Below are 16,488 nucleotides of genomic sequence, written 5' to 3'. Positions count from 1 at the left end.
TGGGCTTTTTTTTTAGGTGGCCAAAATAGGTTTCGCTGCTGCCCCTGTCCATAGCAGTACATTACTTGAAAGAAAGAAGAGACCTCAGGACGAGCAATGGAAGAAGAATCCTTGTTCCCGGACAGACAGACGTGCAGTACATGTGTCCATAGAGTAGAACCCAAATGACCATAATAAAAACTACCAATGATAATGTCATATATTTTGCAGCTATGTGGTCATAAACCAAAGTACTTTGCAAATTAAAATTTTGACCTGATGATGGTGCTAAATGAAAAGCAGGGAATAACCAAAGTTATCCTACCAGCCCAGAATTGACCGATTGCTTGCTGATTGCTGATTGCTGCTTGCAACGTTGTCAAGAACCGCGGTATGGCTGCTTGCACCCGCCAAAAGTGAAGTTGATTGGATGAACTGTTCTTGAGATATGTGAAGGGCAGTCAAACAAATATACACAGACAGACAGAGAATACTTCCTTTATAGTTGGATAATGCTGCTACAGCACCACCTATTAGCCAAATGGCACCACATTTGTCATGGCCACTCAAACATCATATCTACACATGTCTACCAAATGTGGTTGCATTAGCATGAAGCATTGAGTAGATATGACGTGTTTTTGTAATATGAGCCCTGCTCACAGCATTTGAGCTAACTTTGAGGGCCAGATATAGCAAAAATATATGGAACTATCAAAAATCTTGATTGAATTTGATGGTGATTGCGTCAGTAGCAAAAAAAATCTGATATGGACACAATTCACAATGGTGGAAAATCAATCTAGATGCAAATGGGTGCGGCTTGTATGATAGATTCATCTGGACCCACAGAATCCAGGTAAAGAAGAATTTTGTTTCTGAGAGTTACAGTTTATAAGTTACAGGCCAAATCGTAAAATGCATTGTTATAGCGCCACCATCTGGCCACATTGCACCATATTTGACACTGCACTCCCTTGGGTCCTCAACAATACACCCGCCAAGTGTGAAGTAGATTGAATGAGCGGTTCGAAAGATATGTGAAGGACATACAGAAAGACAGAGACTCCTCGCTTTATAGTTAGATGGGGAACGTGAATGTGTGCACCATATTGCATGGTAATCCATCCAGTAGTTGTTGAGATGTCTCACTCTGAACCAAAAATATGAAACTCATGGTGGCACTAGATGGATTCATCTTCTTGGGACCATGAATGCCTGGTCAAGATATTGTGCCAATCGACCTGGTAGAATGTGAAATAGTTAATTTTGCAGTCCCTATAGATCCCTATCACATTGTTGAATGAAATATAAATCACAAGGAAGAACAGCACTAAATTAAGTCTTCTTGTTAGTTGCAGGAGATACATTTGACCAGCATTAAACATTCAGCATTTCATAATGTACACGCTGCATCCATGTGTTATTCTAAACAACGCTCAAATGATTTTTTCAGTTGCTTTAACTGAACATATGGCAGGTGTTATCTAAATACTCAAAGTGCAGTTTAAAATCCAAACATTAGCATGTAAAGTGGCTCTGATGTAAATCATTTTTTGGAATGCTGCTTCTCTACATTACTGATATCACAGATAGCCTACTTATCCATTTGGCTTCATAACCTTCACACATAAAGGAACTCAGCGATAATGTAAAAGGTGTAAAAAACATAAACACGGCGCTATAACTTGGGATCATTTGCAGCTTGAGCGGGTGCACCGTTAAAACCCATCTGTCTGCAGACAAACGCAGCGCTGGCCCATCTGGGTTCCCTTTGCTATCCGGGACCTTGGGAGTATTCAAGGTTAATGCCCCCTTATTAGGCAAAGCCATCAGACCCCGGAATGGCTCCCCCCTTAATGTATGAGGTCTGCATGTTAAGGAATGCTTTACACTGGTTAAGTAGGGGTTGGCCATCACGCACCTGTCCTCCATTTATCCTTTATTAATAATGGGGAGGCTGCTGCAGGCTTTCTCACATTGCTGACGAGCCGAACCAAATAGACCTACAGTGAAATCCTGCTTACGGCTGAAAAGTAAGCAAAGACAGAATTTCCAAATTCCTTTGGGTGAACAGAACGACGGCATAATTGCAATTCAGTCATGCACAATGCGTGCTGTAAAAATTGTTGATTGATGACTATGGTTGTATGCCTGATTGAATACTGTGTATTGTTAGCTAAGGATGGCAGATTGAAAAAGAGGAAATAACCATAAAGAGCAAACATAAACAAGCAAATAAAAGTAAGAGACAGCAAGTAAAATAGAGGATGAATTCATTAGTGAAACATCAATATTCTCTCCTCTGTCCTTGCTCTCTGTATAATTATTAAAGAGAATGTATACAAGCTCATACAGGTAGAGAGCGTCAAAGGACTAATTAAAGTGACAGAATGTTTTTGGCATCATTGGGCAAAAATTCCATAATAACCTTTCAGCATATTGTAATTCAAGTGCTCTGAGAGAAAACTAGACTTCTGCACCTCCTCATGACTCTGTTTTCAGTCTAGCCCGTGACGTGAGACTTTGGCCAATCACAGGTCATTTCAAAGAGAGATAGCGTTCCTATTGGCTGTGCTCCAGCTGGTGGGCGGTGCTTGGTATTTCCTCAACAGATCTCAGCATGGCTTCTGGATCACAAACTTTCTCATTTTACAGCTAAACAGTACACTACAAGATGTTTCTGAAAGCATTTGAGGCGAGAAATAGGCATTACAGTAACAGAATATGAATCATATTTGGTCAGCGTTGCCTAGTTTGACAGCTTGATCGGAGTTCACGAGTGATTGACAGCTGCTCAGAGACAGCAAGACTCCAGCTCGGCTCTGATTGGTTGTTTTCCTCCGGTCTGTGAAATCTGGCATTAGGAGCACCGGAGGACACAGAGGCACTTGATTTTCTTCAGATTACTTGTCTCATACACTAATGTCACGATATATATTGACCGTTTTATAAAAATAACTGTTTTTTTAATCATATTTGCTCCAACTCTATCCCAAATCAAGGCTGTGATTTACTGTTTCACCATTACCTGTTACCAAGCCAGTGTTGGACAAATAGTGATGTGATTTTTTTTTTTTAAGTAACATGTAGGGTAAGGGTAGGTTTATACCAGGAAACAAGTGTTTTTTACGATATTGTCCAACCACGTCGGATTCAGAAGTGTTTATAGTTGTTCCTAGAGTGAGAAGACAACTATCATAGAGAGGGGTGATAGTTAGAGACAAGTTCTGCAACCATGGCCAATCACTGCATAAAGTAGGTGTGATTGTTGGAGTCAGAAAGTTACAAAAATTGTTAGACAATGCCCTCCGATTCCGCCATCGGAAAGGAGGTTTCAGCAGTTGCTTGAAGTATAGCGAGAAGTATATGTTTACATTTTTAAATAACTTGTAAATATCCCAGTACATCCATACTGTTGGAAAAATGTAGATGCACTGCACAGGCTGATTTGTCTGCATTGTGATAATCAGTCAGTAGCTTACTTGTGTTAAGAACAGTAACATTTAAATTCTTCTGAGTAAAAAGATTGATTGTGTTTTGTAGCTACTACAGTTTGCATCAACGATGTCAACCTGGCATACATAAAAGTCTAAAATCTCTTTTAATAAATGCTGGTGCCATTTGAAGCAGTGGCATTCAAGTAGCTGAGTAAATGAATAAAAACACATATGGATTTGGTAACATTTCCATATCAGACAAATCAGTGATGGCCCGCATCCTTCATCCAAATACCCTCCAATTTATTCCCCACAGCGACACCCTATAGTCTGCAGGCAATAACACCCTGCAATGTCACATCTTCAGAAGATACCTCAGTCATTTTGGACGCCAGTGGAAGTGAACCAACAGTGTTCTCCCGTTCTTTAACAACTGCTGTTAGAATGTCCTTGAGCAACCTCCAGCGCAGCGGCCGACGGTACAAAGGCTGTGGTTTTACTGAGCAGCTCCCAGCGGCCGGCTGCGGTTTCCCGGACAGCTCCCAAATGTGTGTGACCGGTGTCAAGCAGAACATTTCTGAAAAGAGCATATGTGTTCCGTCAGCCCTCCACAGATAAATAAAATGTGTGAGAGGTTTTTCCCTCAGGTGGAAGCAGCTTGAAAATAGCTTGCTGGATATAAACGACTGACCCCCCCTCCCCTTCATGTTAGCCTAAAACCATTATCCATTTCTGATCTCTCGGCAGGAGTCGGGGAGGTAGTTCATCTTCAAACAGCTATGCTAAAGGCACAGCGGCCTCCTAAGGTTTTTGTTTCAGCTAGGGTCGGCCCGACTTTGACCTGGAGGATAATACAGTGCCACAGAGAGGAGGGAGAGTAGTGATTTCACTCATGCACATAAGAACTTGAAGTAGGCTACGGAGGTCCTGAGGCTAGATATGTGAATGAAAATGGGTTCTATGGGCACCCACGAGTCTCCCCTTTACAGACATGCCCACTTTATGATAATCACATGCAGTTTGGGGCAAGTCATAGTCAAGTCAGCACACTGACACACTGACAGCTGTTGTTGCCTGTTGGGCTGCAGTTTGCGATGTTACGATTTGAGCATATGTTTTATGCTAAATGCAGTACCTGTGAGGGTTTCTGGACAATATTTTTCATTGTTCTGTGTTGTTAACTGATTTCTAATAATAAATATATACATACTTTGCATAAAGCAGCATACTTGTCCACTCCCATGTTGATAAAAGTATTAAATTCTTGACAAATCTCCCTTTTTAACAGATTAAAAATGTGTGATTAATCGCAATTAACTATGGACAATCTCACGCTCGTCAGTGGGTGAAAGCCAACTCCAAATTCATTCTCGTTGTGGAACAGGCTTTGTCCCATTGATGTTTCGCCTCGTTATATTTCAGTTATTTTCGGCGCTGTGTCTGTCACATTTCAGGAAAGCACGTTTGGACCCAAATGCAGAATGAATTGAAGAGGTAGCAGGAACAGTTTGATGATTTATTAACAAAAAAGATTCCAAAATCAGGCTGGTAACAGAAATAAATCTAAAACAATGGATTGCTGAGTAACCAGAAACACTAGAAGCAAGGCAGGCACACTGGATACAAGGAATGACAAAAGCCAACAAAGAACAACAGAACTGAGGTGGTATAATTAGGGACAGGTGAAACTGATCAGGGCGGGGCAGACAATCTCAAAGGCGGGAAAACACGAAGGCAGGAAGTAAAGTACAACATGACACATGAGGATGGAACCTACAAAATAAAACAGGAAACAAACTACAACCAAAATCCAAGACCGTGACAGTGTCCGCTGTTTCATAGCTTCCTCTTGGATGCATACTTACAATCTGCCACCTGGTTGCTATGCTTTTATGGAGGTTGATGCCCAGAAACGTCCCGAACACAGCAAAATATGAAAGCACAAATAAAGGACAGAATTCCTTAATTTGTTAACACAAGGCTTTTATTCTGAAATATGGGCAGGACAGTGTTGTAGAACATGCAGTGACTTGCAGGGCTCCATGAATGAATATAGTACGGGGTTTTAATGGTGGATTATTACGATTATTTGCAAATGAGCACACGTTTCTTAAGCTTTTTCTGTCTAAAATAAATAAAAATGACATTTATAATTAAATTAAATGGCCATAATGAAAGGCAAACTGTGTAGAAAGAAAGGGCAGACAGCAGCAGAAATGCAGCAGAAACGCAGCTGGTGTGAACATCTGACGCGTGAATCATGGTTAGTACCAATGGATCCTTTTTAGTTTCATATGATGCCAGTTTTAAACTAGTTTTTTTACAGTAACTGAGCCCATTACGACCTCCGAAAGATCAATTGCGTTAAAGAAATTTGTGGTATTATTATCATGTTAACTTTGACAGCCATAATAGTATCTGATCCTGCTATAGTCCCTTTTTCACTACCAGCACAGATAGAAGCTGCATGGACACATGTAATCGATGATGCAGTGAAAAGTACAGTAGGTCCAAGGTTGCTGGTAAATTTGGAATTAATATCTGAACCGTTCTCAACCCTGTACGCATGCTTATATAGTCCCAAGCAAACCCACACAGATGCACACACTCGCTGACACTGACAATAATTATCTAAGGCACTAGATAGATTTGCATAATCAGGTCGGGATTGTGAAATAAGCCTTGCCGTCAGTGTAGATATTTGACGTACTGTATGCGCAGGCTGTCAGGCTCTGGATGCTTCTATTGAGCGTCATGTTCAGTTTGTTAGCAGCATTAGCCTCGTGACATTTCACAGGGGAACAGCATATCAACGCCCCTTAGTTCGATGGAAGTGTGCCATTCACTGAGTGTGAATGGTGCTTTTATGTGACTGTAAATATGCAACTTGCATAATGAAAGTAACATTGTCACTAATATGTGTATACATATCACTCATTCCTCAAGATAGAGGAGCCATAACCTGTTTGTGGATTCTAAACCCACAAAAGACGTCATGCTGGCTGGAGTCATCCTCTCTCTGGCTTTCACACCTCCTCTCCTAAACTATTTTTATATTTCTCCGTCTCTGCCTTATACGCCAAGACGAGGCTTTTATGCCCCCTCGCCAACCTTGAACGAGAAGGAAAATGGTGCTTCTAGTTGAGATTGATCTTCTTTATGACTTGGTGGAGGCTGAAGGTACGACACTGAAGCATTTTTTTCCATGTTACAATCACCCACAAGAGTCCAATAAGAGCACACCCGAACATTACTTCACCCGACGTGTTGTGCCTGCGCACGTTGATTTCCAGAACAGAATGATTCCCATTCCTCACTTATAGGCGATGGGTTTGAGAAGGAATGCCAGGGGGGATGTGTTCGAGATGTCGAGTGTAAATCTGTCACATACGTTTGGATTTGTGTGTGTGATAACATGTCGGGCTTTACCGAGACACGCTTCAGTTTCAGCTGATGCCACGCCAGCGCAAAGTAGGTTGTCTTTGGTGGGTTTTTAGTTGCCCAAAGTTACAATTCCTCAGCTCGGAAGGCCAGACGTCCCCCGCAGCAATGCCTGACATGGGGGGAATTGGGCTGTCATTTGGTCCATTTGTATTCCGCTGAAAGCTGGAGCTTAGTGGTTCGGGTGAAGAATTTGAATGAGAGCTGTTGGTACGCGGTGTCCTCTCAGCTCATCAGGGGGACTGACATATAGCACGACAGCAACCGGCAAGAGTATAGAGCACTCTTATAACTCAGGTAGAAGTAGAGTCCTTGAGGTAAAGTTAGTGTGAGAAAAAACTGTTTTTATGTGATTACAGAGTCATTCGATTTCATGCCCTTTCAATTAAACAATCTTGATTACAGTTGTGCAGTAAATGGGCTGGATTTCACAGACAGAGGAAAACAACCAATCAGAGCCAAGCTGGAGCCTTGCCGTCTCTGAGCAGCTGTCAATCACTCGTGAACTCCGACCAAACGGTCAAACTGGGCAGCGCTGATCAAATCTGAATCACTATTCTGTTACTGTAATGCCTATTTCCTAACTCAAATTTTTTTAGAAGCATCTTGTAGTGTACTGTTTAGCTGTAAAATGAGAAAGTTTGTGACCCAGCTGCCATGTTGAGATCAGTTGAGGAAATACCAAGCCCCACCCACCAGGCGGAGCAAACTTTCTCATTTGAGGCTAGAAATAGGCATTACAGTAACAGATTATTGATTCATATTTGATCAGCGCTGCCTAGTTTGACCGTTTGATTGGAGTTTGCGAGTGATTAACAGCTGCCTCCGTTGAATGAACAGCCAATAGGAACGCTTTCTCTCTGAAATGACCTGTGATTGGCCAAACTCTCCCGTCACGGGCTAGATTTTCTAAAGCCTGAAAACAGAGCCATGAGGAGGTGCAGAAGTCTAGTTATCAATCAGAGTCAGAATGGTCAAGGCATAAAGCAAATACATGTAGGATTATCCTTCTTAAAGATGACCTAAATTGTGCTTTTTCTAATGCAAACTACATTCTTTTAATTAACAGAAGACTAACTAAAGAGGATATAAGATGCAATACATGCATTAATACAACTGGGGCAAGTTAAAACATCTTTACTGAATGTACTTCACTGTGGAAAGCATGAACGTTTCCTCCCACTGCTCCTTCAACCACCTCCATTAATGTTCTCTATGTAAATGCATGCACTGACCACATTTTGCATTTGGAGCATGCTGTTCTAAAAATACGATCCTCAAATTGAGGCCAGCACTTGATCTATGACTGAAAAAAAGTCAGTCAGGTCATGTTCTGAGGCAACGCTGATGTAGGGGCTCCGGAAGTTTGTGCTGCTAGGATATCAGAAGTGAGGGGATTCATAAAAATAAAATATATCATGATTTCACCATTCCAACAGAAGTCACATCCTGTGCCTTATTTCTTACTGTGTGAGTGTTTCTCTTTTGTAATGCATATGATAAAACATGGCTGTAGCGTGTTTTGTAAGTCTCCCAAAGCCTCCGCCTCCGCCTCCGCAGAGATAAATGCAACTTTAATTAATCTGTTAATAATAAATAGTTCCATGTATAGTTGCTTATGAATTTATGAGTTCAGCTCAAGTTAAGCATAGACAGCACGGAAGGATTTTTCAACTAATTATGGAAGATGTGTGGAAAAACTGAAAGTCTTTAGGGGATTATGGGCTAATCTGAAAACAAAAAGCTTACTTTATTAGGAGGCAAATGTAATTAGAGTGTATCGTGATGAATCACTCACTACTGAATATTAAAAAAAGACCAGTTTCTACTCTTTTTTTCAGTTTACTTAATCCTTTTTGACAGGACAAATGTGTGACAACAGACACTCTGAACATTTGCACTTTTCAGCATGTACTGTACGTCTACTGTACATAGGGTTCACGACGAGTACTCACAATCAAGACTTCCTCCCCGGCTCATGAAATAATTGTTTTCACATTTACTTAAAGGGCAGGTCCATCTGCATTCCTTTCCGGGTTTTTTTTCAAATGGAAACGCTCACTTAGCTGTTAGCAAAAAGCAGTGAGGTGCTATAGGTTACCAAAGTAAGCTAACCAATAATGTTATGAATAATGTGAATGCCAGCACTAGCTGAGTTAACGTTAGCTGTGCTAAATTTGGAAATAACTGAAAGGGTTAGTTTGGATTTTCTGAGGTGGGTTTGTATATATACTCCTGTGTTCTGAGAGGTAAAATGACTGTTTTTGTGAATGTAGTCTGGTGGCTTTAAAGAGAGCGATATAACGGCTTCAGTTCCCCGTCGGAAAGGGCTGTCTGACGGCGAGGTAAAGTGGCTGTCTTCAGCGACCAGACTTCATTCACAAAAACAGCAGTTATACCTTGCAGAACTGGGGAGTCGCTGGTCTAACGCTGCATTGGTTGGTTAGTTTGTTTGTGTTATTGTGTGACTTTCGGATCCGAACTAACGTGGCGTCCACACACCAGTTCATTGCTTAGCTTCCGTGCCGGTACTCCTGTCTGCTTCTCCCAGTTACGATATGTAACGTTAATACTTTTACAAGGGCTGTCAAAATTAATGTGATAATAATACGTTAACGCAAATTTGTTTTGATGATTTAATTGTTCAGATTTGTATACATAAGGAACAGCTACAGAATGATATAAAAACCTAAATCAAATCTCAAATAATGGACCCGCCCTTTAAAGGATTAATGTTCTAGGTAACTGAATTGTTTTTAAGGTATTGAGCCGGTGTTCTAAGAGATCGATCAATCTGCTGAACAGTGACCGACTTCAAAAAGTACTTCAAGTGTAGTTTTTAATACAGAGGCTCTATAGAGACTGCCAGACATAAAATCCTCCCTGCTAACTATTGTGTGAGCAGTGTCGGCGCTGTATGATGGATGGTGCGTTTAATGTGGTGCAGACACTTTGAAGTGATGGAGATAGCAGCTTACTCGACAGCTCTGGACCCTCTGTTTTCCGCTCCGTCTCTCCCAGCCGGCGTCACCGCCGAATAAAAGAGCGAGAGCGAGAGCGCCGCCGCGCTCGCCTGAAGACATCCCAACTCCAACCTTATTGTCTGTCATGTTTGCAACTGAATTAAAGGCGCAGAGAAAGAAAGATGATTATTGAAGTTGTTGTTGCGAGAAATCATGTGGGATTTAATGAGAGGATCTAAGATGTAACTGACAGACAGGGGCACTGCTCAGAGAGGGAAAAAAAAGGCATCTTAAGAGAAAGGAGATGTTCCAGACAGCGGTGTTCACGGCTACATATGACAGGCAGTTGTAAACCCATCAATTCTAATTCAAGCTGTGACAGAGACACTGACAGTGAGTATATGCGGGATTAGAATTGATTTGTGTACAAGTTGTTGACGGAATATTTTAATTAAAATATGGTAATATAGAAGTGAAATTCCCAAAGAAAATGTTAAATGTTTTTGTAATGCATACTGAATATAGGAATGACAGAACATCTGATGCTGCAATGAAATGCAACATCAGGCAAGGAACCAATATGTACACTTGAAGATTAACATTCCCACAAAGGAAGGTGAATGTTATTACAATGCTCAGGATTCACATCAGAGAATAGCCTTCATCCTTCTGATCGACATTCACTTCCATTTCAGACAAGTTGTCTTCACCAGAAAAAAGCATGTTTTTAATTTGTTTATTTAAAGTAGTACATCATGAAAAACTCACTTTTTCAATGCTTGTGCTCATCCATCTGTGTATATGGAGTGCCGACCAACCCACAAACTGTGAAATAAGACAACCCAGTTTTTGTGGGCTGCCTAGATCAGAAAACATCTGATTCAACAAGCCATTCAGATTTGCCTCCCCTTCCTATGTTGCATGCAGGCTCATTAGAATATACCTCCCACAACTATCTTTGCAAAGGTGCACCATATTTTTCTCACAAGCCAATGAGAGCAGACTGGGCTTTTTTGGAGAGGGGGTCTTAAAGAGACAGGCGCTAAAAAAGAGCGTTTCTGACAGAGGGTGAATACAGGTATATTCAGACAGACAGGATGAGAAAAGTAATGTGTTTTTTTTAACATTAAAGCATGTAAACATGTTCTAGTAAACACGAAACACAAGTATGAACCTGGAAATGAGCGTGATTTCAGGTTAGGATACCTTCATTGATACAACAATAAAGGTTATAGAACGATCATGCATCCATCCATCGAAAGCTATAGCCACTTATCCTTCATTGGTCGCGGGAGGGCTGGAGCCAATCCCAGCAGACAGTGGTACCATTTTTGATCGTAAACCATCATTGTGTGTGAGCAATGTATCCTTATACAATGTTTGTTACATAAAATAAGCAAGTTTGTTAGGCAAAATAAGTATATTTGTTAAGTAATATAAGTATGTTTGTTTGGTAAAGTAAGTACGTTTGTTAAATAAAATGAGTACGTTTGTTACGTATATAGGTGTTTGTTAAAAAAAATAAGTATGTTTGTTTGGCAAAATAAGTATGTTGTTAGGTAAAGTAACATTTGTTACATGAAATAAGTATGTTTGTTACGTAAAATACGTATGTTCTTTACGTAAAATAAGTATGTAAGTATTTACGTAGGTTAAGGACGTAAGTTACGTAACTAACTTAAGGTGAAATTAATCATCGTTGACTTTTGGTTTCACACGTAACACAAACAGAGGTCTCCTGGGTGAAAGGCCTGTGTTTGTTTGACCCGTCCATCCACCCTGACCTCCTCCCTACGTGGACTCTGTCGTTCTTTATACTACGTCACCTGACTTCCTTACAGGTAGCGCTGCACATCCTGGCTCATGATTACGTGGGTTATATTACAGTGCATTACTTTTCGTACTGTAGGTATAAGTACTAACAGTGAATGAGTACAGCCTGGTGTGGGACATAATTGTCTCTACCAAATTGTATGACAATCCATCCAAAGTCTTTGGACCAGAGTTGGACCGACTGGCCATCATTTTCATCACTCAAGCCACAGTACTAGCTTGGCTAAAACCAAAAATCAGTAGAGTTTGGTTGGCTTCTCTCTCTACTACACTGTACTGTATATGACTCTTCCTATCCCAGCTCAGACTTTTTACCACCCCATGCCCTTGTAAGGAGTTAAATGAACAGGCCTCAGCCAGCCAGTCACTTAGCTGTCGCCTCTGCTTGATGATGTCATGAATCACTAACTCAGCCCAGAGATGGAGATTTCAGGGCGGCGCGGTCACCCATTACGGAAGAGAAAAAAAAAACCCGGCCTCTTTATCTGATAGATTTTGAGTGAGCCAAATTGTCCATAAATTTGGGACACGGAGTCATAAATGTCAGGAAACGGAGGAAAACAGACAGACAAATTCCTCCAGCGTGATGGCAGCGCTAATGATTACTTCTGAGAGAGGCCGGACGAAATAATGCTCAGGGAGTGTTAAAGGCAGATTGAGAGAGCAGGAGTGATTTGAAAACATAAAAAAAAGAATAAGAAATAGTGGGGAGGTGGTTGGTGGATGATGTGTATGAATGTGTATGTGCCACCGCGTGTCAGTTAATCATTGATGGAGGGGAAAAGGAAGACGGATGAAGACAGATGCAGGACGGAGGGAAGGAGAGTATGTTGAGCCGTATGGAGGCATTGATTTCACCGGATAATGGTCACAGTGAGACTCACTGCATGTCAATGTGCTTAGGCCAACATTTGAAACAGAAATCACACGGGATATTCTAATGACCTAACCCTGTTAAAAAGAGGGTTTCAGATGAGGTTTAAGCTGCCACTTTGGAAGCCATAGTCACAAAATGTCATCTATTTTATTTGTGTACATAGACACAAATTTCCCTTTTTTTTCGTGATGTTCAGACCGACTTCCAACAACATATTCTTTGTGCATTTTCTTACTAATTTCCAGGAGGACGTGATGCACATGTCAATTTCCACTGCAGTCTTTTCAAAATAAAACTACTTAGCAAGCTTTAGGAATAGATCGACTTGGTTAGGCTAAGGCAACAAACTACTTATTAGGTTTAGGAAAATATCGACTTTGTTAGGTTTAGGCAACAAACTACTTATTTAGGTTTAGGAAAAATCAACTTGGTTAGGTTTAGGCAACAAAATTACTTAGTTAGGTTTAGGAAAGGATCGACCTTGTTAACTTTGTTTTGTTTGAACATTAAAACATGTTCAAGTAGAAACCCAAATTCTAAGTATGAACCTGAAAATTGGCATTATATGTCCCCTTTAAAGCACATTTTGTCTCAGAGCAGCTGCAAAGAGGCATATTTTGTTCTGGTGGAGCCAAAGTGTATTGAGCAACTTTTCCATGTCATCCATTAGGAAAGTTTGACCTCTGAAATGATGGCATTTGTATCCTGTGCACTCTGTCTTTTTGTGTCCTTCAAACAATGAACTCTGCACACTCAGCTCAGGGTAGCTGTTAATGCTTTGTGAAGATCATTAGAGGTGACGTGAAACAAAAAAACACAAAAAACAACACAAAGAACAGACCATCTGAAGACTGTACACAGAAAACAGAGCAGCCCTACTAATATAGCCTCATGTCCGTACAGAGAGGCTATAGACAGAGATGAGGGAAAAACGAGAGATGCAGAAACACACTGACAGGAAACAACTCGAGAGAGAGACAACCCCAACTCGCTGGTCCAGAAAAAATGAGAAAGATCACACCACGCGAAACAGGCAGACATACACAAAGAGAAGGATGGAGAGAGACAGACCATTGTGTCATCTGGGATCACTGAGCGCTGTAATAGGCTTGAGTCTCATCAGTTGGGCTCAGCTCAGGTCGGCTTGGCTGCAGATTTCCTCGCTGTCTCCCTGCCAACAACAGCACATGGGAATATGATTCTCCAGCAGACCCAGAACAATCCGAGAAGGTCTCACTTAGCTGGCTTTGGGAGAAAAGGAAATAATAGGTTCAAGTTTCCCAGAGGCTTCATACTGGCATAATATTTGCCCACTGGTTCATAATGGAAGTCCAATGATCTGAACACCGGAACGCTCTTGGCAAACCCAGCACAGGGTACGAGCTGTGTCTTCTGTGTCGGTGTTATTCTCAGTGTAATTTTACTCAAACGGCGCCCAGTCTTTTTGTGTTGGAGAATCTGCACACAGTGATTTGATGGAACCATTTGTCTCTTTTAGTTTTGGCTAGGGCAGTAGATGTCCATGTGTCTAGTACAACAAAGTAGGTGCTGTTCTGACTAAAGTATAGCCATCAGAAAACTTAGAGGTTTCTAAAGTTTTAAAACAGATCCTTTTCAGAACAGCCTGAGGCCTGTAAAACCAGGCACATTTTCTTAAATTATAGCTCATGGCTTACTTTAACACCCAGGGAGTTTTTACATTAATAAAAGCTAAAGCTTGCATTAAATAAAGGTATCTTTTACCAGCCTGGTTGCACCAAATGGATTATGAATGACACGGTAATTTGTAAGTCATTTCACGTGCAATAGCAACGCCTTCGTTGCTTTTGGCGTGTCATTGTTCGCCATGTAGTCTGTAGTGACTGCAATGCAAACTTATCCATGTAAATATACTATGCTCAGATTGACGTGAAATAAACAGTGAGAGAGACTGCTTATGGAGGGTGGGTCCAATATACACAGGAATTTCAACCAGGAGACCAATGTTTAAGACCGGTGTTCATGTCCTGAAGTGTTATAAGTGGTCACTTCATTCACTTTCATTAACATTGCGAAATGAGGGCATGCTGTTTGAAAGATGTGGACCTTTACCAGGCAGGTATAATGAAAGTGTGTGCCCCTTTAAAAGGTATAATATGTTACATTTGATGTTTGCTGTTTGTAAACGCACGGCATTAAAAGTTGGCCTCGGCTCAATGAGCCAGCGAGTAGAGTGAATGAAGAGAGGGAGCGGCATTAGTGAGAACAAAGCAGTAAATCTGAGAAATAAAACGTTATATTCTGATTGTTTCACGGCAGTTACGTTCTAAAGCACAAATAAACACGACCTCAACCCCGCGGGAAGGTGCCAAGTTGCTGGAATTCAAATGAATGCATGCAGCTGAAGAGCAGGCTTCATCCTGTCCTCTGCTAGGGGTGTGTGGCTCAGCCCTGCTCTCGGTCAAACTGACACACCGATACCAGCACTCTATACAAAGCAGAGGAGAGAGAAAGGAACAGGGGGAACACTGGAGCACATGCACATGAGAACACACAACCTGTTCTCATCTCTTTGCTGACCCCCGGAAGCGTTCCGAACACAACAAAATATGATGAAAAGAGAAAATACAGGCAGAGGGCAGCAGGGTCTCTGCATATAGAGACACCGCCAGACACCTATAGTGGGACATACGGGTCATAGTTTTTGTATCACTCTAAATGTTGTTTTTATAGAAAATTCCTGCATATTATACTTTTAACATATTCATGTTACATAAAGGGGGTTCAATTATCTTTTTTTTATTATTAACCTGTGGAGACCTGCCATCTAGGGCTCTGCGTTTCCACAAGAGTTTGACCTCAACATTCTATTGAATTTCCTACATTGTATGCCCATGCTTAGTGCCACAAATCAAATTGAACCAGATGCTTTAATGGTTTTGACTGACATGTTGATGTAGGTGGCAGTGGTGATGTTTGATTTGTGTGAAATCATTTATTCACCTCAAACCTTGCTTTTTGCGTTGTTTGGGTTTGACACAAACTTGTTCAACAGCTACAGAATTTGCTGTGAATTGTGGCCATTTGTTTTTTAGAGTGTAGCACCACAGAGATGGAACCTCTGTCACCATTTTACCACATGCTCTTATTGGTCTATTTGGCTTGTGATTATATCTTAACTAGTTTGGACTTTTAAAGAATTGAGGCGTAAATGAAAATGCCCATCCCTACGTGACACCATCCTCTCAATCGCCAGATAACTAGTGTTTCTAAATGACAATGATGCAAATTATGCTGCTGTGAATACGATGAGTTTCTAATGGTGAGGTGAATGAGTATAACTGCAGATTGAAGCACAGGTGTTTTCTTTGTAATGGCAATTCATTAGAACATAACTGCTTTTTTTGTTGTATTCTAGTGACACATGAAACTCCCCCAGCTCCTCAGTCATTATCTCTGCATGCCACTGGGAATAAAGCAGACTGTGGTGAATAGGTTTGCAGTGCTCAAAAAAAGGCTGTTGTTAACATCTAAATGACTTGAGTGCATCTAATTTTGTCCAATTTTCTCTTTCTCCACCTTCCCTCTCTGTCCCCCTTCCTGTCTCTGTTGAACTCCCTGCAGATGAATTCAAAGCCCTCCTGAAGCGCCTGCCCACTGACCGGTTCTTGAATGTGTCCATGATTGCCAAGTTCTGGTCTGCTGACTTGAACCTCCAGAAGCGTTACGCACAGCTGGAGTCCAGCACTGCCCTGGTCCTGGGCAAAGCCCAGAAGGTCGTCAGGAAACTGTTCACCCTGAGCAAACGGTGCCCCAAACATCCTCGCATCAGTCTGCCCAGAGAGAGGTAACCCACTGGGATGCACTGACAGAAAACAAACCCAATTTAAAGGGCAGGTCAAGGCTGTTTCCATAGTTGAACAAGACTCGGTTAAAACCAATATATGGCTGGACCGTGTATGGTCAGTCTGTGAAT

The 16,488-nt window shown here is 41.3% G+C and overlaps 1 protein-coding gene across 1 annotated transcript in view; it reads left to right on the top strand.

Annotated features, from left to right (window-relative positions):
• The window catches only part of brinp2 (bone morphogenetic protein/retinoic acid inducible neural-specific 2), a 214,235-nt gene that overhangs the window by 190,912 nt on the left and 6,835 nt on the right, over positions 1–16,488 (top strand). The window contains exon 7 of the mRNA XM_074650202.1: positions 16,137–16,359. Within this exon, the coding sequence (XP_074506303.1) occupies positions 16,137–16,359 (223 nt within the window). The remainder of the gene's footprint in view (positions 1–16,136; positions 16,360–16,488) is intronic.

Source organism: Sebastes fasciatus, chromosome 11 (genome assembly GCF_043250625.1).
Source record: "Sebastes fasciatus isolate fSebFas1 chromosome 11, fSebFas1.pri, whole genome shotgun sequence".
Classification (NCBI taxonomy): Eukaryota; Metazoa; Chordata; class Actinopteri; order Perciformes; family Sebastidae; genus Sebastes; species Sebastes fasciatus.
This window is presented reverse-complemented; position numbering and strand designations above follow the sequence as displayed.